Genomic DNA, 21,253 nt, shown 5'->3' with positions numbered 1-21,253 from the left:
TGAAAAAAGATGGAACTCTATTTCTGAGGGAACTCACATACCAAAAGATGAGTTTTTGTTAGGCGTTTGGTGTTACACTCCATTTTTTTTTATTTTTAATAACCGTATATATAAACAGATTTTCGGCTCTTCTATGGGTTCTCCTCTTTCACCAATCATTGCCGACATTACACTGCAGAACATTGAGGAAAAAGCGATCCATTTGTTACCTTTTTACGTACCGTTTTTCCGTAGATGCGTGGACGACGTTATTATGGCCGCTCCATCTGAATTATTTGATCTTTTATTTTATAAATTTTCAACTCTCTACATAAGAGATTACAATTCACAATGGAAATTAGTGAAAATAATAGGCTTAACTTGCTTGATGTCACTGTGATGGTGAGAGACGGAAAATTTATTTTCGATTGGTATAAGTAAACCCTGCACCTTTTCTGGGCTTAATTACCATTCACACCATCCAATCTCCCATAAACGAGGCGTTATTTTTGGCCCAGTTGACAAGATTAATTCGGTTTCACACCCGCAGTATCACGTGAAGAACTTTAATCTAATTATTCATTCATCAGTATTCATAAGTGCTCTTAGATAATGGTTACCCGTTATCTTTCATCTTCTCCACCATAAAAAATAGATTGAAACAAATTGTTCTCTGTAAAAAAAAAGTGAAGATACTACATTAGAATCTAGCAGCAAAAAATACTTTACTGTTCCCCTCGTCAAATTTACGTCTGATAAATTCAAAAGTTTGGTCAAAGATTTAGATTTTGATATTGCTTATTCCGTCTCACATCCTCTAAAAAGATTTATTAAAACAGGCAAGGACAATCTCGACAAGCTTGCCTACAGTAACATCATTTATAAAATTCCCTGTAAAGACTGTGAGGTAACTTATGTTGGCCAAAGCAAAAGACAATTGAAAACCAGAGTTAAGGAACACAGATTGACATTGATAAAAAGTCTGGTTCCCCCTCTGTCATCTCGTGCCATCATTTACAGACGTATCGTGAGTTTGATTGGGACAACGTTGAGATTTTAGACATAGAGCCATCACACCGTAAGAGATTATAATAATATCTGATAAAGCAAAATGATACTGAATTTTTTTCAGAAGATTATCTTCCTGTTTTTAATCTGTTCCCACCCTAGTAGCTCCGTGCTTTCTCTACTTTTCCTTTCCCCCTCCCTTTTCATTCCTGTCAGTCTATATATACGATATCGTTTTCTCGCCGCCGAGTATTTTGTCAGTTTATTGTTAACAGAACACATCGTAACCGAAATGTCGACCCTACAACATAATTCACGGCAGAATGAAACAAACAATTTTGATGTACGTATACATATTAATTTTTTTACTTTTTCTATAACCCCACAGAATTGTTCTAAATAGATAAAATTATTACAATTTTAAAATACGCTTCACTCCTAATTCAGCGATTCAACTGTTGCGTTAATTTAATTTTTTTGTAACGTATATTAACTTTTTAATCGAATGACTTAATTGTTGTGCGACATCGAGGATGGTCTTATAAAGATCCGAAACATTTGTCGTTTTTACTTAAATATAGAACTCACATAGCACAAAACTCAACAGAAATGTTTCAGAAACATTTTAAAGTTTCCAAAAAGTTTCTAAATAACACTAAAACGTCATTGGTACATCTAAAAATCATAACATAGAAACATAACATTTAAAACGTTTACGTGATGTTCATGAAAGGTTTCTATGTACAATTCAGCTGAAATAATGTGTACAATGGAAGTACTACCGGTATTCATATAGGTCTAAAAAATCCGAAAATAAATCCTTTACTAAACATCACCCAGTAAGCAAGAAACATCAAAGAAAATTTTAACTATATTGAATTAACGTTACAACGTTTTGCTGCAATGTAGTTGAAATGTTTCTTGATGTTTCTTGCTTACTGGGCAGTGACAAGGAAAAAAGTACATACATCGTCTGATAAGAGCTAATTTAAAATTATTATTTTGGTGCATGACTTTTAAGTAACAGACTTTTAAGAACGTTTTCATCTAGGTACTATGCTTTAAGAAAATATTGTTTTATCTTAACGTTCTTATTCCTTGATATTTTTTATTTCTTAATATTCGTAATGTGTTTTAATTTCTTACTTATCATAAAGTGATATTTTATGTGCAATGATAATTATATTTAATATTTTTTTATATTTTATATTCAATTTATTTATATATAGAGCCTCTACATATTTATTAATTCACGCAGGCGGAAAAATGAGTTACTCGTTCTTTCAAAATGTTAAATATTATTATGACCTTCACGCGGTTTATTTAGGTGAATTTAAATGTTAAGATAAGATCAGGAATGGCTATAGGAGTCAGACGCAGTTGTCAGTGCGTAAAAAAAACTGAAGCGATTTCATCAATCGAATATATATTCAAACGTTTCGGCTCGGGATTGAACCATCTTCAGTGAAATATATAAAAAAGTTAATAGTTACTCCCATTCTCCTTGTTTGAATATATATTCGATTGATGAAATCGCTTAAGTTTTTTTACGCACTGACAACTGCGTCTGACTCTTATAGCCATTCCTGATCTTATTTTATATTTCGGGAGTCCAATACTCATTATTTTAAATGTTAAGACAATGCGATGAAGATGACCCCAAAAATGGTCGAAACGTACGTTATTTGACTACTTTTGACTGTATTAATTATTAGTTTTGCAAAATAAATCTTAGCGGCTAAATTTAATTTGAATTTCTTTATATATAGAGCCTCTACATATTTATAAATTTATATACTTACATTACAAAATAAAGCAATGTGAAGAAAGGATTCGTCCGACTAAAACCGTATAATAATGCAACAGATCCGATAATATCTATGTCCATAATGTTAAACTTATGTCGGAGAACTCCTGTTGGCGAGAAAATAGCAGATTCTGCAGTTTCAATTTCTGCAGTCAATTTACCATTATATTCTGTTAGCAGATTGATATCCTATTGAGAGATAATTTGTGGTAGGCAGTTTCAAAATCTGTTCTCGTCAAATCTTGGATTTCTATGTAAGAGTGTATTGTAGCGAGACGAAAAACTTACAAGAGAAGCTTATCACTAATCTGTTTTTTCTAACAAATACAAATCATGAAGATCAATTATAAGCATCTGTGTATAAAAGCGCACTATTTCTTTTTCCAGGCGAGTAAGTATAATCATTATCGCAGATTATAAAATTTTAAATTTAAAGTAGAATTTAAAACAAAAAAATTACTTTCACATTTATATTATAAAAATCGGTACCACGATTATATAAATAATTACGAAATACATGTTACTATAGTGTAATATATTTTAATACATTATATTATACTATTTAATATTACTATTATCCTATTTAATAATAAAACATTCTATTATTATAGGTTGTGCTGTTTCTTATCCATATATTCCAGTTTACGGAAAGCAAATTGGTGTTTCGCCATTAGTTATAGGTACCATTGGCACATTTTTTTCAATACTGCACCTGATAACGAAACCAGTATGTGGCTTTATCATGGACTATTCGCAATGGAGAAAATTGATCTTTATAGTATTGGTCACGCTATCAAGTTGCTCTCTTGTTTCGATATTCTTTTTACCGTCATTGCCGGGCCCAATGCTGCTGGATCATCATTTTCAAAATATTTCTTATGTATCTCTATCGAATTGCGATATGGAAAACGTAAGTTTCCATTTTCTTACATTTATGAATATTCTTGATAAAGCGTTAATAGTGAAACGTCTTTAATATTATTTTATAAAATATCAATTAATTTATATAAATTAAGATATAAATAATTTATTGTATAATTTTATTGTGTATATAATATATATTTTAAATATAATTTAAAATTTTCTGAAACAATGTATAATTTGAATAAAAAATTTTGCTAAATAGTTCAAAAAAGTATAATACAGAACATCGTCAATAAAATCTAATTGTTAGTGCTTGTCAAAGGAGAATATGTTTAATTTTATTTTTAATTTGATTTTTATTCAAGCATGCATTAGCGATTGCATCGTGTAATGGTACGAAAGACACTACGTGCCGCTGGATATGTAACGATATGAATTTTTCCATGGGATTGTCTTTTTACCCAGACCAACAGAGAGCAATTATCTCACCAGATACTGCATGCTTATTAAATGTCAATGAGACGTCGTTGAGCCAAAAGAATGTAACAAATAATTATTGCAACGTTACTTGTAATAATTTCGAAGATCAGTGTGTATATACATCTAACACCTTTTGGAGTTTTGTCTACTTGTGGTCTCTTGCCGAGATTACTTTCAGTACTTGCTTGAGCATAAGCGATGCAGTTTGTTTTCATATACTAGGTGTGTAACTTTATAAACAAAAATTTTTGAGTTAATTGCCGAAATATAAAGTTTTAGCCATATAAGATAAATTATTATAATAAATAGTTTTATAGTTTTTATATAATAATATTATATAATAATATAGATATTAATTAAATTTATATAATAATATTATATACATTAATTAAATTTCCCAGGCCAAGGTAAACAGTCAACATTTGGCAAACAGCGACTATGGGTCACAATAGGTTACGGTGTTGCATCGTGTTTATCCGGATATATGGTGGATTTATGGTCGCAGGACGAAATTTATAAAAATTACACCCCAATGCTTATTCTCGCACTTGTATTTCTTAGTGTCGATTTGATCTGCTGTATAAAATTGGAGGCGAGAGATTGTGTTTTATGCATTACAAATTCAAAAATAAACTAAATGTTCTCATGTTACCATAAATTTTTGTTACAGATGCCACTTGAAAAAGGATCGACAACCATATTGAAAGATGTGTTTATACTTTTAAAATCTAAATCTATTGTTATATTTTTGTGTTTTGTTGCATTTGTCGGTATCCTTCATACCGTCAAGCGTAACTATTTGTTTTGGTAAACTTTCATCTCTATCGGAGCGGCAATATATGTGTATTAGTTTATCTGTCATTTTATAAAAGGAATTTAAATAAAATTAGTTATCAATGTAACTTGACTTATAGGTATTTAGAAGATCTCGCTATTGCGACTGGTTATATGAACAGAATTAAATTGATAGAAGGATTAACCTTAATAGCGGAGACATTCGGTGGCGAAATAGCATTTCTCTTTTTTTCTGGTATATTAGTAACTTCTTATAACAATTTGTAACTAAATAACTAAAATTATAACTAAAATCATTTTTTCTAAAAAGATATTATATTGCATTATTCTGTTTAGGTAAAATAATAAAGAAGCTTGGATACGGTTACACCATTGTATTTTGTTTTGTGTGCTACGCGCTGCGGTTGGGATTAATATCTTTCGCTCCAATGCCATGGTGGATAATTCCGATAGAATTAATCATGCACGGGTCATCGTATGCACTTTGCATAGCAGCAATATCGGCCTATGCAAACGTAGTAACACCTCCCGGTACATCAGCTACTGTTCAAGGACTTGTTCAAGGCATGCATGATAGTTTCGGTAAGATTACTTATACAGATGCACTTATCGATGAGTATTTTGTCATAAAATTACATACAAATATATGATATATATATTTTTTGCAATTAATAGACGTTATTGCTAATGAAATGTTACAATATTTCTAGGGTTCGCATTTGGTAGTTTTATAACAGGTGTCTCATATAAATCATTTGGCGGTACAATAACTTTCAGAATATTTTCAGCATTTGCAGCATTTTCGGCATTAACATATTTTATTTTTCATGTTTTATATTTAAAACATAAAACGCCAGGTAAGAAATCAAATAACTTTAATAGCCGGATTGTGACAATTTTTTTCAGAATGTTATCGAAGAGTATCAACTGTTTTTATTGCAGATTCACGCAATAATGTTGAATGGAAAAATCCGGATGATGCACGAAAACATAGTGTAGTGGCAGAAACATGTTTCTAATCTTTTTTGCATGTATATTAAGAAAAAATATAATGCAATATTCTTTTGTAAATCACGACAAATTGCGATAATTTGTAACGTTTCTACAAAATATAATTTCATAACTATTATTTTACACGACAGATTCTTAGAAAAACTGTAATTTTAACGTAATCTTGTAGTATTATATTACATCCTTAGCGAATATTACTGCAAATACATGTTGCGATAGCTCAGGATACATACATGGTATAATATTAGGTTAGTGCATATATGAAATGTCGGATGTCCGCTAATTGAAAATTATGGTATATCAATGTTTCAGTTATATTATTTTTATAACATAATCACAATTTAATCACTTATCATTATATAGTTGTAGTTACGTTTATTGTTGTAGTTATTAAGTTTTTTTGGTTGTTTTATTTAAAGTTGAAAATAAACATAAATTCTAGTGAAACTCGTATAATTTTCTTATACAAATTTAAATTGAAGAATAATGCTACTGCGGCTACTTGTAATATTAACTGAGCTTTTAGAGAAAACACTGTTAATAAGAGAATAGTATACCGTTGGTTTCAAAAACTTTCAAACATAGCCGCTCGAACCTGAAAAGTCCTGCACTTGTCGGACATCTCACGGTTTATGAAAATGCATGACGGCTTTAGTTTGTCAGACAGTCGTATGGTTCCGCGTTCGATGTATCCGAAATTCGATCTTTTGCTGCAGAAAATGACACTTTCTCTAATTAATCATCAATCCTGCTTGGTTAGTAGTCTTTAAAACAATTTCGAGATTCTCCAATCCGTTCACTCTCGTTTTTAAACAATTAAATTATCCATATAAATTAAGACAACATTTTGTTATACTAAATCTCTAAAAACTTTATTGACGAATCTCTGGAAAACTGACGGAGAATTACATAATAGGTACACGAAATGGAATTCGAAAAAATTCGAAGAACTCGAAAGTATTGACCATCAGGCAGGACAAATGACATATATTTTATACCAGTATTCTCCATATGCATCTATCAATTTTCGTCGTTCACTCTTAATTCTTACTATCGCCGCCGTCGTCGTCGTCGAAATCGTCACCCGCAGGACCGTCTTAAAACCTCGCAATATTATCCTCTCCGATATCTCGCAACACACGTCTCTTAAATCTGTTCTATTCGATCTCGGCTGAGCTTCCAAAAAGTTGTAGTGTGCAGAATTTGTTAGTGTCACGTATATGATTACAACAAATGCGTCTCAAGCTTGAACAAAACTTGCAACTAATTCGCATAACGGCCTCAGCACTTTTTTCCGCGCGAGGACGACTGTTTTTTTCGCGATCGTTATGTTTTAACAATAAATACAGAAGGACACATACCTATAACAGATATCGCTGACTTGACAATTATTGGCCTTGATCTAAAATTAAATATCCTAATAATTTATTAAAATTCTACATATAATATGCAAAATCTAATATATGCATGGATAAACCAAATTTAATCTTGATTCTTACTATAATTTTATGTTCTAAAATTATTTGATAATTTCATAAGCAAAATATCTCAAAAGTTGAATTAATATGATCAGATCATTTAGTACTTAAAAATTCATCATATATATAACGATGGAAAACGTCGTCAGAAAAGTTTTCAAATTCACAGGAACATGATAATTATAACACAATTTATTTTTGCAGATAATGATAGATGTATGCATAATGCTTTACGCAACGACTGAAAATGGCATGTTTTTGAAACGTCTTTCTTAGGTGCCAATTCATGAGATGCTGAAAATGAGCGGCAACAAGGTGAACGTGCATGGTGGTTTCGCTTTGACGCTAGCGAATGGAGTTGAATTTGTTTAATATTCAGCGTCGTCGCTGAATCGTTAATCGTCCCAGTACAATCAAACATGACTTCAAAATACGTAAAATATTAATTATCTTCAAGTAATAATATTTTATGGATATATATATATGTAAATAAAAGATATTATTTCAGAAGATTTTTGTAAATGAGTGTCGAGCGTCAACGTGAAAAGGCACCTTTATGCTTACAAGTATATTATCATTAGAAGTTCTATTATTCATATAGATAAGAATATTTTACGTAATAATTCAAACTGTTAACATCAAAGAATTTATTAGATCCTGAGTGTATTGAGAGGAATTGAAATTTTTTATTATTTATAACTCAGTGGTCAGAATTATTTGTATATTTAATATGATTTTTGAGAGCTACGTCTACTTCTCTCCCCTTAACGCTCCTCTCGACAATCATGCCCTACAAGTGACGAGCATGTCGCTCAAGCACACACTAGTCACTTGTAGGGCTCGCCGGCCGAGCGGAGAGGCAAGAGGAGAGAAGTAGGCGCAGATCTCGAAAATCGCCACGAAACTCTCGAAAGTGCAACTAATTCCGACCACTGATTTATGTTCCTATGACAACAATTACTATTTTACGCAACGATTACCACACTCGATATTTAAGAATAGATTTTAAAAACAATCATTTCTCAAGGCGCAGCGCATAGCAGTATACAGTCGCCAACAATGGCAGTTACATTCGTTTCGTGAAGTGTGTATTCATAGGATCTAAATAATTTTGGTACTTTAATAATTTTGGTATTAAATGTCGATAGTTCGAAAAATCTAAGACAAATAAACATTCAGACATTTACAGCGCCCTATATAAAGTATATTTATTTGATTTAGTTTCCATGGTTGTTTCTTATCTTATCAGCTTTTCAAAATAGATTTTAAAGACAATCATTTCAAGGCGCATAGCAGTACCACAGTCGCCAACAATGGCAGTTACATTCGTTTCGTGAAGTGTGTATTCATATAGGATCTAAATAATTTTGGTACTTTAATAATTTTGGTATTAAATGTCGATAGTTTGAAAAATGTAAGACAAATAAACATTCAGACATTTACAGCGCTCTATATAAAGTATATTTATTTGATTTAGTTTCTAGTTGTTTCTTATATCTTATCAGCTTTTCTCTTTGTCCGAACTAAATTGTATAACGTTTTTAGAAAAAATTTTGGGAAGAAATATACGTTTCTTATATATTTTTTTTACTATTACATAACGAGTACAGTAGAAGTTGGATACATAGAAGTTAAAGGGTTCAGTAGTCTAGAAAAAATGAACGCGTGGTCGCCACGTTAGAACGCGCGTTAGAAGTAAAACTTTTGAAGGTAAGGGCTTTGCCATAACTTTTCGTGTCGCAAAATTCGTGTCGTAAAGTTTGTGTCGCTTTGCCGTGTCGCGAATCGAACTCACTACCGTGCCTAAAAAAGTTTTACTTAAAAATAACTTCCTTCGCCAGTGATTAAAAACAAAACATATTGTTTTATTACTCGATTAACTGGCAACAATATAAATAGTAAGCACATTGCCTACTATTTATATTGTTGCCAGTTAGTCGAGTAATAAAATAATATGTTTTTTAATTGTTACTATTGTTAGCATGTTCCTAATAATCAAACTGTTTGCAGTATAGAGTATAACAACAGAATTTGCTTAAATATTACAACAAATTTTGTAATATCCGTGTCTATAAACACGTATTTCGCAGATACTGCTGGCAAGAGAAACAGCAGATTTTGCAGTCAATTTGCTGTTATGTTCTGTTATATTTCTGCCGACATTCTATTGACATTTTTAGCAAGCAGTTTCAAAATCTGTTCTCGACAGATTTGACTACCTGAAATTTCTGTGTAAGAGTGCAAAGTAACGGGACACAGATGAAGATATCACAATTTATTTTTTCTCACAAATATAAATTATGAAGATCAATTACGGGCATCTGTGTATAAAGGCGCATTATTTCTTTTTCGCGGCGAGTAAGTATAATCATTAAATACATGTATATACTTAATGATATCCTCTTTCTTACATGCACAGATTATAAAATTTTAAATTTAAAGTAGAATTCAAAACAAAAAAAATTATTTTTATATTTAATATACAAATCTGTACTACGGAACATATAAACGTTAATTAAGAAATACAATGCATTTTAAAACATTACATTATATTATACATTTAATAATAATGTTATAACATGTTACTATACAGTGTAATATATTTTAATACATTATATTATACTATTTAATTACTATTATCCTATTTAATAATAAAACATTCTATTATTTCAGGTACTGGTGTTTCTTATCCATATATTCCAGTTTATGGAAAGCAAATTGGTGTTTCGCCATTAGTTATAGGTACCATTGGCACATTTTCTTCAATACTGCATCTGATAACAAAACCAGTATGTGGCTTTATCATAGACTATTCGCAATGGAGAAAATTGATCTTTATAGTATTGGTCGCGCTATCAAGTTGCTCTTGTGTTTCGATATTCTTTTTACCGTCATTGCCGGGCCCAATGTTGGTGGATCAGCATTTTCAAAATATTTCTTATGCATCTCTATCAACTTGCGATATGGAAAATGTAAGTTTCCATTTTCTCGGATTTGTGAATTTCCTTGATAAAACGTTAATAGTGAAACGTCTATAATATTATTTTATAAAATATTAATTTATATAAATTTAGATATAAATAATTTTTTGTATAATTTTATTGTGTATATAATATATATTTTAAATATAATTTGAAACTTTCTAAAACAACGTATAATTTGAATACAAAATTTTGCTAAATATTCCAAAAGTATAAAACAGCACTTCGTCAATAAAATCTAATTGTTAGTGCTTGTCAAAGGAGAATATGTTTAATTTCATTTCTAATTTGATTTTTATTCAAGCATGCATTAGCGATTGCATCGTGTAATGGTACGAAAGACACTACGTGCCGCTGGATATGTAACGATATAAATTCTTCCATGGAATTGTCTTTTTATCCAGACCAACAAAGAGCAATTATCTCACCAGATACTGCATGCTTATTAAATGTCAATAAGACGTCGTTGAGCCAAAAAAATGTGACAAATAATTATAATTGCAATGTTACTTGTGATAATTTCAAAGATGAATGTGTATATACATCTAACACTTTTTGGAGTTTTGTCTTCTTGTGGTCTCTTGCCGAGACTAGTTTTTTTACTTCCATAAGCATAAGCGATGCAATGTGTTTTCATATACTAGGTGTGTAAACTTTATAAACATAAATTTTAGAGTTACTTCCCGACGTATAAAAGTTTAGCCATAAATTATTAATAAATTAGCTATAAAAAGTAAATTATTATAATAAATAGTTTTTATACAGTTTTTTTATATAATAATATTATGTAAAGTAAAATTATTATTTCTAAAATAAAGTTTGCCTTCCTAGGACAAGGTAAACAGTCAAAATTTGGCAAACAGCGACTATGGGCCACGATGGGTTACGGTGTTGCAGCATGTTTATCTGGATATATGATGGACTTATGGTCGCAAAACGGAATTTATCAAAATTACACCCCAATGCTTATTCTCGCGTTCGTATTTATTTGTGTCAATTTGATCTGCTGTATAAAATTGGAGGTGATTGCGTTTTATGCATTACAAATTCAAAAATAAACTAAAGTAATAATAGTACATAGTTTTGTTTTTATGTTCTCATGTTATCATAAATTTTTGTTACGTAGATGCCACTTGAAAAAGGATCGACAACCATATTGAAGGATGTGTTTATACTTTTAAAATCTAAATCTATTGTTATATTTTTGTGTTTTGTTGCATTTGCCGGTATCCTTCATACCGTCAAGCGTAACTATTTGTTTTGGTAAACTTTCATCTCTATCGGAGCGGCAATACTTATATGTGATGTGTATTAGTTTATCTGTCATTTTATAAAAGGAATTGAAATAAAATTAGTTATCAATGTAACTTGACTTATAGGTATTTAGAAGATCTCGCTATTGCGTCTGGTTATATGAACAGAATTAAATTGATAGAAGGATTAATCATAATAGCGGAGACTTTCGGTGGCGAAATTACATTTCTTTTTTTTTCTGGTAATACATTAGTAACTTTTTATTACAATTTGTAACTAAACAATAACTAAAACTGTAACTAAAATAATTTTTTTTAAAAAGATATTATATTGCATTATTCTGTTTAGGCAAAATAATAAAGAAGCTTGGATATAGTTACACTATTATATTTTGCTTTATATGCTACGCAATTCGGTGGGGATTAATATCTCTATCTCCAATGCCATGGTGGATAATTCCGATAGAATTAATCATGCACGGGTCATCGTATGCACTTTGCCTAGCAGCAATATCGGCCTATGCGAACGTAGTAACACCTCCCGGTACGTCAGTTACTGTTCAAGGACTTGTTCAAAGCATGCATGATAGTTTCGGTAAGATTACTTACATACAATTATATGATATATATTTTTTTTTTTCAATTGCTAATGAAATATTGCAATATTTCTAGGGTTCGCATTTGGTAGTTTTATAACAGGTGTCTCATATAAATCATTTGGCGGTACAATAACTTTCAGAATATTTTCAGCATTTGCAGCATTTTCGGCATTAACATATTTTATTTTTTATGTTTTATGTTTAAAACATGAAACGCCAGGTAAGGAATCAAATGACTTTAATAGCCGGATTGTGACAATTGTGACAAATTTTTTTCAGAATATTGTCGAAAAGTATCAATTTTTTTTTAATTGTAGGTTTACGCAATAATGTTGAATGGAAAAATCCGGATGATGCACGAAAACACTGTGTAATAGCAGAAACATCTTAATCTTTTTTATATGCAAAATAAAAAAAAATACAATGCAATATTTTTTTGTAAATCACGGTAAATTGCGATAATTTGTAACGTTTCTACACAATACAATTTTACTATGATTATTATACAAAATAGATTCTTAAAGAAACTGTAATTTTAACGCAATCTTGTAGCATTATATTAATATTCTTAGCGGATATTACTACAAATACACGTTGCGATAGCTGGCGATAGCTCATAACATATACATGGTATTAGATTATGGTGCATATAAGAAATGTCGGATTTCCGCTAAATGAAAATATTGATGTGTGTATCAGTGTTTCAGTTGTATTAGTTCTGCAACATAATCTTATGTACAATTTAATTGCTTATAATGGTTACGTTTATTATCGTAGTTATTATGTTTATAAATGTTTTAAAAAAACGTTTTTTATTGTTTTATTTAAAGTTAAAAATAACCATAAATTAGGGTGAACATCGAATAATTTTCTTGTACGAAATTATCGTGTATAAATTTAAATTAAAGAATAATGCTACTGTGGCTACTCGTAATATTAACAGAGCTCTTAGAAAAAAACATTCTTAATAATTATAATAGAATAGTATAGCGTTGGCTTCAAAAATTTTCATGAAAATACATGACGACTTCAGTTTGTCGTTCAGACAGTATAGTATAGTTCCGCGTTCGATTATGTATCCGAGAAATTCGACCTTTCGCTGCGGAAAATGACGCTTTTTCCAATTGATCGAATCCGGCTTGGCTAGTAGTCTTCAAAACAATTTTGAAATTTTCCAATCCGTTCGTTTTTAAACAATTAAATCATTCATATAAATTGTTTAAAATCTCTAAAAACTTCATTGATGAATCTTTGAAAAACTGACGGAGAATAACATATACCAAATAGAGCTCGAAAAAATTCAAAGAACTCGAAGAACTTGAAGATATTGAACATCAGGCACAACAAATGACGTATATTTTATACCGTTATTCTCCATACGTATGTGAAAGAACTTAAAATAACCATTAAATCTCGTCGGTCACCGTCTCCACTAATCGCCGCCGCCGTCGTCGTCACCATCGTCCCGCAGGACAGTCTCAAAAATTCGCAACATCATCTTCTTTCGTATCTTGCAACACATGGCTGAGCTCCCATAAAGATGTAGTGTGTATTTATTAGTGTCGTAGATTATGATTATAATATAACAAATGCGTCTCAAGCTTGGACAAGGCTCGCAACTAATTAGTGCACGACCACCTCAGCTCTTTCTTTTCCTTTTATCGCGCGACCAGGGCCTGTTTTTTCCGCGATCGTTATGTTTTAACATAATAAATACAGAAGGGCACATATAACGGATATAACTGAATTGACAATTATTGGCTTTGATATAAAATTAAATATCCTACTAATTTATTAAAATTCTACACATAATGTGCAAAATCTAACATATGCGTGGCATGGATAAACCAAATTTAATTTTGATTCTTACTATAATTTTATGTTCTATAATTATTTAATAATTTTATTAGCAAAATATCTCAAAGTTGAACTATAATATTATGAACGGAGGATCGTTTATTAGTACTTACAACAAATCCATCATATATCTGACGATATAAAATTTTATAATACATCGTCAGAAAAGTTTTTAAATTCACGAGAACATGATAATTATATATATAATACACTTTATTTTTTGTGTAGATAATAATATAAATAATGCTTTACGCAAGGACTGAAAATGACCTGTGCATATTTGTTGAAACGTCTTTGTTAATGCTTTAATAGTATATTGTCATATTGTCATTATAAGTATATTGTCATCATAAGTTTTGTTATTCATACAGATAAGAAAAATTTAATAATTCAAACTGTCAACGAAATTATTAGATCCTAAGTGTATTAAAATTAAAATTTTTTATTATTTATGTTGCTGACAATAGATATTTTACGCAACGATTATCACACTCGTTATTTAAAAATACTAGACATCACAGACGCGTGCTTCGCGCGCGCTATATAGCTTTAACATTGCACACTGTCAAAATATACAATGACAGCTGCTCATGAAGCGCAACGAGAGAACCAATCGGCAATGCGGAAAAGCGGCAACAATAAACTTCAAGATATCCGATATGCAAGTATCGACAACATGCCTTTTTTTAGAAAAAGGGAATAATATAAATAAATATAGATATATGATATAAATTTGAAAAACAATTTTTTCAAAACGCAGCGTATAACAGTACACAGTCGCCAACAATTGAAATTTTATTCGCTTCGTCAAGTGTGTTTTCATGGGATCTAAATAATTTTGGTATGTTAGCACTTTCCTAATAATCAAACTGTTCGCAGAATAACGACAAAATTTGCTTAAATATTATAACAAATTTTGTAATATCTGTGTCTATAAACACGTATCGTACCGGCAGACGCTGCTGGCAAGAGAAATGGCAGATTTTGCAGTTAATTTGCTATAATAGCCGCGGTCCATTTGACGCTACAAATGCTTCGAAGCGTTCTTCTTCTCCTTCTTTTTTCATTGAAAGAAAGGAGAAAAAGAATGCTTCGAAGCATTTGTAGCGTCAAGTGGACCGCAACCAATATTCTGTTATGTTTCTGCCGACATTCTATCGACATTTGTAGCAAGCAGTTTCAAAATTATTGAATTCGACAGATTTAACTACCTGATATTTCTATGTAAAAGTGAAAAGTAGCGGGATATAAATTTGAAGAAAATATCACAATTTATTTTTTCTCACAATTATAAATCATGAAGATTAATTACGGACATCTGCGTATAAAGGCGCATTATTTCTTTTACGTGGCGAGTAAGTAATCATAAATGTATATATATATAATAATATCCTCTTTCTTTTACATGCACAGATTATAAAAAATTAAATTTAAAGTAGATTTTAAAATAAAAAAAATTATTTTTATATTTAATATAAAAATCTGTACCACACACAAATATATAAATGTTAATTAAAGAATACACGTTACTACAGTGTAACGTATTTTAATGCATTATATTTTATTACATATTTAATAATAACTTCCTATTATTTAGGTGCTGGTACTACTTTTCCATATATTCCAGTTTACGGAAAGCAACTTGGTATTTCGCCATTAGTTGTAGGTATTATTGGCACAATTTTTCCAATACTGGGCCTGATAGCGAAACTAATATTTGGCTTCATCACAGACTATTCTCAATGGAGAAAACTCATCTTTATAATATTGATTATAGTATCAAATGGCTCTTATCTTATGATATTCTTTTTACCGTCATTGCCAGGCCCAACGTTGCTGGATCATCATTTTCAAAATATTTCGTATGCATCTCTATCGCAATGCGAAATGGAATACGTAAGTTAAAGTTAATTTCAAAAGTCTATAATACCACTTAGTAATATGTTAATACATATAAACATATAAGTTAATTTATATAATTATATTCTATGTATAATATATATATGTCAATTAATTTTGAAAAATTGCTTAAACATATTAAGAGTATAAAATAGCATATCATCAATAAAATTTAATTGTTTGTGCTTGTTAGTCAAAGGAAAGTATGTTTAGTTTAATTCTTTAATTGTTTTTTATTTAAGCATGCATCAGCGATTGCATCGTGTAACGGTACAAAAGACACTGCTTGTCGTTGGATATGCAACAATATGAATTTTTCCATGGGATTGTCTTTTCATCCAGACCAACAGAGAGCAATTATCTCACCAGATACGGCATGCTTGTTAAATGTCAATGAGACGTCATTGAGCCAAGAAAATGTAACAAATAATTATAATTGCGAAGTCACTTGTGATAATTTCAAAAATGAATGTGTATATACATCTATTAGTTTTTGGAGTTATATTCTCTTGTGGTCTTTTGGCGAGATTAGTTATTTTACGTCCATGAGCATAGGAGATGCAATTTGTTTTCATATATTAGGTGTGTTTCTAAACATAAATTTTAGTGCTGATTGCCAAAAAATATGAAACTTTGGTCATACAAATCATACAAATTAAATTTTTACAATAAATAATTTTATAGTTTTATAAAATAATATTATGTAAATATAAGATATATTATTTTTAAAATAAAGATTTCCTTTCCAGGACAAGGTAAACAGTCAAAATTTGGAAAACAGCGACTGTGGGCCACAATGGGTTATGGCGTTGCAGCATGTTTATCCGGATATATGGTGGACTTATGGTCACAAGACGAAATTCATAAAAATTACACCCCAATGCTTATTCTCGTGCTCATATTTATTTGCGTCGATTTGATCTGCTGTATAAAATTGCAGGTGATTGTTTTATGCATTTCAAAATAGAACATAATCTAGATCAACGGCGCATAGTTTCGTTTTTGTCTTATTGCATGCAGATTTTTGTTGCAGATACCACTTGAAAAAGGATCGGCAACCATATTGAAGGATGTATTTACACTTTTGAAATCAAAATCTATTATTATATTTTTGTGTTTTGTTGCTTTTGCCGGTATCCAATATACTATCAAGCGTAACTTTTTGTTGTGGTAAACTTTTATCCCTTTCGGCACGGCGACAATATACATTCGCTTATCTGTCGTTTCATAAAATAACAGATAAAATAAGATTTAAAATAAAATTAATTATCAAACAAAGGGAAAAACGGCGTAATCAGTCAGGGACTGGATCTTGCTTGTCCGAATAATATATTAATTCTTGAGTGACTTTTTACGTACAATTCTTTGTCCTGGCAGACCACGCGCCGTTACTTTCGAACATAACGCAGTCTCAACCAAAGCCAGAACGATACAATCACACAATTAAATTAATATCAATTTAATTTTATTAAAATATACACAAGAAATTCGGAATAAACGGAATAATATGCGAAAATTACGAGATATATCCAGTCTTGACCAATTACGGCATTTTTCCCTTTGTTTGATTGTATATCTTATACAGTCGTATAATCTAAAAATTAATTATATTTAATGTAATTTGATTTTACAGGTATCTAGAAGATATCGCTATCGCGACCGGTTATATGAATAAAGTTAAATTGATAGAAGGATTAGTCATAGCAGCGGAAACTTTCGGTGGCGAAGTATTATTCCTCTTCTTTTCTGGTAACTTTAGTTACTTCTCATCAAAATTTGTTACATATACGACGGTAATACATAATTAAATACAGTTTTTTTCCTAAAAATTATTATTTCTTTTTCAGGCAAAATACTGGAGAAGCTTGGATATGGTTACACTTTTATATTCTGTTTTGTATGCTCCTCACTTCGGCTGGCATTAGTATCTCTATCTCCAACGCCATGGTGGATAGTGCCGATAGAATTAATCCTGCAAGGACCATCGTATGCCCTTTGCTTAGCAACAATAATAGCATACATGAACGTAGTAACACCACCCGGTGCTTCAGCTACTGTTCAAGCACTTGCTCAAGGCATATATGACGGTTTTGGTAAAATTTGCTTGGTTGCATTCATCGAGAACTACTCTATTTAAAAAACTTTACATTTACATATAATTCATATATTATATAAATAATATGTATACAGGGTTTCTATAAAGTCTGTTGTCACCTCTATATTTCGCAAACGGCTCAAAATAATAAAAAAAACACGAAATACGTGTTCGATCATTTCGAGGGGCTACTCTTTTATAAGTTACTTTTTTTTTTTAAATTCTTTTAAGAAAGTAATTTAAAAATAGCCTCTCGAAATGATCGAACACGTATTTCGCGGTTTTTTATTTTTATTTTATTATTTTGAGCCATTTGCGAAATATAGGGGTAACAAAAAACTTTATAGAAACCCTGTATACTATGTATTTTTGTGCTCAAATAATTGTTATCGCTCTGAAATGTTACATTATTCCTAGGAATGTCGGTTGGCAGTTTGATAGGTGGTATCTTGTATAAGACATTTGGCGGTACAATAACTATGAGAATATTTTCAGTATTTGCAGCACTTTCTGCATTAACATATTTTATTCTTTATATTTTATACATAAAGCATAAAACACCAGGTGAGGAATGAAATAATTTTAATAGCCAAATTGTGACAATTTTTTTCAGAATATTGTCAAAGAGCAGCAGGTTTCTTTTGTTGTAGATTCGCGCAACAATGTTGAATGGGAAACACCGGATGATGCGCATAGACACTGTGTAGTAGCAGAATCATGACATGACTCTTCTTACTCTTCTTTATATAATAAGAGAAATTGTAATACGATATTTTTATGTAAATTACGATAAATCGCTATAATTAGTCATGTTTCTACATAATACAATTTTGTTACAAATATTATGCGACAGATTTTTAGAAAAATTGTAATTAAATTACTATATTAAATTACTATTAAATGTAATTTATTTCGACCTTTAATGTCGATATTTGATCACTTTTCCACGGGTTTAGACGAATAAAAATGCTATAAGATAAGAATACGATTATATTCAGCAATCCAAAAAAATACATGTATAATTTACGTTATATTACACTTTTTAAGCCAAAACCGGCTCATTTTACCCATCGTTCTTTAGTCTCAATTCTTCTTATTATTTTTTTTTAATTATTTGATAATTTTATGAACAAAATATCGCAAAAGTTAAACATGAACGAATATTTAATACTTGCAAATTTATCTGTCCATTTATACATAACAATGCGTACAAAAATTTTATGAGCATTGTCAGTAAAATATTTTTAAATTTATGACATTATGGTAATTGTGATTTTTTTTTACTTTTTGTAGATAATAACAGACATATGCATAATCATATGCATAATGTTATATGCAACAGCTAAAAATAATATATGTGCATATTGTTAAAACATCTTCTTCGGGCTCGCAAGTACATTGTAATTATAAGTTTTTATCTGCATTCACATATTTTATTCTTTTATGTTTTATATTTAAGGCATAAAACACCAGTTAAGGACTTAAGTAATTTTAACAATCGGAATGTGACAATTTTTTTTCAGATTGTCGAAGTGTATCAAGGTTTTTCTTTTATTGTAGATTTATGCAATAATGTTGAATGGAAGAAACTAGATGATGCATGGAGACATCGTGTAACAGAAATATAATATCAAATATTTTTAATTTTTTTATACAATAAGAAAGAGTATAATACAACATTTTTATGTAAATCACGATAAATTGCAATAATTTGTAACATTTCTACATAATACAATTTTACGACAAGTATATTTTACACAATAAATTCTTAGAGAATTCGTAATGTTTATGTAATTTTACAATTTATATCATTATTACTATTATTATTGAAAATATAATAGTAATGCTTCCATTGCTTGAAACGCAGAATGTTTTATCAGACATTTATAGATATAATTTTGTAGCGACATTTTTAATAATTTAAAGACTTAAGACATTTTTAATCATTCAAAGACATTTTTATTATTTTTGTTGTAGTCGATTATTTTAGTTTAAATAGTAGCATAAATATTAAAGTAGGCTTATCCATCGGAGGGACTTCTTATCTTATCCCAATCTACAACCGTCAAGATAGCGCTTGTATGTTAGTTCCTGCAACTCATATACACATCAACAAATAGTGTAGTGATGTATGCGTGAAGATATAATTCCAGCATCTATACTTTTCTACTAATTTCTCACTAGATTGCTCAACAAAAAGATGCTAAGGAGTAAGCTTTTCAAGTCACGAGTAAAAAGTGGCTTGAACAGATATCACACATTGAAAATAATCTGTTATATATTTATCAACTTATTTACTTTAGTTATTTTACTTTACTAAATTCTGTTTGCTACAAATAATATTTAACAACTAAATATTGAAAATAATCTGTTATATATTTATCAACTTATTTACTTTAGTTATTTTACTTTACTAAATTCTGTTTGCTACAAATAATATTTAACAACTAAATATACAATACAATATATCCCTCTTCTAAGAATTTTTACTTCCAACAAGTTTTATTTAACAACTGAATATGCATTGTAAAATATGCATTTTTTAAAGAATTTATTAGACACAAATATATTATTTATGTAAATATTGTAAATAACGAAGACCAGTGTATTATATATGACCGCTTGATATGCAATACTTGATAATTTTGTAATGTATGTGTGTGTGTGTGTAAACTTTTAAAAAACCCATGCAGAGTTTTTGCACAGTATCGTCAACAACCGCAGCGAATAATTGCATCATCAGTACGATCTATACTATACAGTTTACATTGAATTAATATCTACATATAATGAAAAAAGTATTTCTTTTGTGATCGACATTCATAAATCATTAACGCTTTCGCGACTGTTTACAAATATTAATTATTTAGTTGCATGACTTTCTATATAGTTATTACAAGATATTTAATAATTATCGTGCTAACACACACACACACACACACACACACACTCATACACACACAACACTATCTCTTGTAAATAAAGCGAGTTAAACTAAATTGAAAAGTCCTTCATCATTTCACGAGATTTTCGGTAATTAACAAAAAATTAATAAATAAATATCCGCGAATCAGAGTGTGTCCAGTGTAAATATGGATAATTTGAAGAAATATTAATAATAAATTTTACCTATACAGAAAATTATGC

The 21,253-nt window shown here is 30.0% G+C and overlaps 3 protein-coding genes across 12 annotated transcripts; all 3 read left to right on the top strand.

Annotated features, from left to right (window-relative positions):
• The first annotated feature begins 1,245 nt into the window (after positions 1-1,245).
• On the top strand, positions 1,246-6,380 carry LOC139808353 (major facilitator superfamily domain-containing protein 6-like). 2 transcript variants are annotated; one of them, XM_071770239.1, is made up of 10 exons: positions 1,246-1,330; positions 2,975-3,185; positions 3,406-3,704; positions 4,024-4,360; positions 4,540-4,730; positions 4,809-4,945; positions 5,053-5,168; positions 5,270-5,515; positions 5,644-5,790; positions 5,876-6,380. In XM_071770239.1, exons 2-10 carry the CDS (start codon positions 3,128-3,130, stop codon positions 5,950-5,952), a joined length of 1,608 nt encoding a protein of 535 aa, XP_071626340.1. In that variant the 5' UTR covers positions 1,246-1,330; positions 2,975-3,127; the 3' UTR covers positions 5,953-6,380. The 2 variants fall into 2 exon arrangements, with proteins under 2 accessions (XP_071626340.1, XP_071626341.1); XM_071770240.1 differs by lacking the exon at positions 1,246-1,330 and having other exon boundaries at positions 2,735-3,185.
• Positions 6,381-8,472: 2,092 nt separating this feature from the next.
• On the top strand, positions 8,473-13,124 carry LOC139808352 (major facilitator superfamily domain-containing protein 6-like). Of its 9 annotated transcripts, XM_071770230.1 has the most exons (11): positions 8,546-8,836; positions 9,075-9,132; positions 9,603-9,780; positions 10,096-10,394; positions 10,708-11,047; positions 11,235-11,425; positions 11,530-11,666; positions 11,783-11,898; positions 12,006-12,251; positions 12,329-12,475; positions 12,573-13,124. In XM_071770230.1, exons 3-11 carry the CDS (start codon positions 9,723-9,725, stop codon positions 12,644-12,646), a joined length of 1,608 nt encoding a protein of 535 aa, XP_071626331.1. In that variant the 5' UTR covers positions 8,546-8,836; positions 9,075-9,132; positions 9,603-9,722; the 3' UTR covers positions 12,647-13,124. The 9 variants fall into 9 exon arrangements, with proteins under 9 accessions (XP_071626338.1, XP_071626334.1, XP_071626331.1 ...); XM_071770237.1 differs by lacking the exons at positions 8,546-8,836; positions 9,075-9,132 and adding an exon at positions 8,473-8,536 and having other exon boundaries at positions 9,632-9,780; XM_071770233.1 differs by lacking the exons at positions 8,546-8,836; positions 9,075-9,132 and adding an exon at positions 8,497-8,536.
• A 1,096-nt stretch (positions 13,125-14,220) lies between these two features.
• LOC139808354 (major facilitator superfamily domain-containing protein 6-like) lies at positions 14,221-19,056 on the top strand. Its single transcript, XM_071770242.1, has 9 exons — positions 14,221-15,467; positions 15,710-16,008; positions 16,254-16,593; positions 16,761-16,951; positions 17,045-17,181; positions 17,645-17,760; positions 17,859-18,104; positions 18,524-18,670; positions 18,757-19,056. Exons 1-9 carry the CDS (start codon positions 15,410-15,412, stop codon positions 18,825-18,827), a joined length of 1,605 nt encoding a protein of 534 aa, XP_071626343.1. The 5' UTR covers positions 14,221-15,409; the 3' UTR covers positions 18,828-19,056.
• The last annotated feature ends 2,197 nt before the right edge of the window (positions 19,057-21,253 follow it).

The sequence above is a fragment of the Temnothorax longispinosus genome, chromosome 2 (genome assembly GCF_030848805.1).
Source record: "Temnothorax longispinosus isolate EJ_2023e chromosome 2, Tlon_JGU_v1, whole genome shotgun sequence".
NCBI lineage: Eukaryota > Metazoa > Arthropoda > Insecta > Hymenoptera > Formicidae > Temnothorax > Temnothorax longispinosus.
The sequence above is the reverse complement of the archived record's forward strand: the minus strand, read 5'-3'. Positions and strand labels throughout refer to the sequence as shown.

What these genes read in the sequence shown, in the direction of transcription:
- LOC139808353 (XM_071770239.1), top strand. Translation starts at nt 3,128, where the DNA reads ATGAAGATCAATTATAAGCATCTGTGTATAAAAGCGCACTATTTCTTT. An exon ending in AGGCATGCATGATAGTTTCG is followed by an intron (nt 5,516 to 5,643) that starts GTAAGATTACTT and finishes CAATATTTCTAG; the next exon opens with GGTTCGCATTTGGTAGTTTT. An exon ending in TTTAAAACATAAAACGCCAG is followed by an intron (nt 5,791 to 5,875) that starts GTAAGAAATCAA and finishes TTTTTATTGCAG; the next exon opens with ATTCACGCAATAATGTTGAA.
- LOC139808352 (XM_071770237.1), top strand. Translation starts at nt 9,723, where the DNA reads ATGAAGATCAATTACGGGCATCTGTGTATAAAGGCGCATTATTTCTTT. An exon ending in CAACTTGCGATATGGAAAAT is followed by an intron (nt 10,395 to 10,707) that starts GTAAGTTTCCAT and finishes TTTTTATTCAAG; the next exon opens with CATGCATTAGCGATTGCATC. An exon ending in TCTGCTGTATAAAATTGGAG is followed by an intron (nt 11,426 to 11,529) that starts GTGATTGCGTTT and finishes TTTGTTACGTAG; the next exon opens with ATGCCACTTGAAAAAGGATC.
- LOC139808354 (XM_071770242.1), top strand. Translation starts at nt 15,410, where the DNA reads ATGAAGATTAATTACGGACATCTGCGTATAAAGGCGCATTATTTCTTT. An exon ending in CGCAATGCGAAATGGAATAC is followed by an intron (nt 16,009 to 16,253) that starts GTAAGTTAAAGT and finishes TTTTTATTTAAG; the next exon opens with CATGCATCAGCGATTGCATC. An exon ending in AATTTGTTTTCATATATTAG is followed by an intron (nt 16,594 to 16,760) that starts GTGTGTTTCTAA and finishes TTTCCTTTCCAG; the next exon opens with GACAAGGTAAACAGTCAAAA.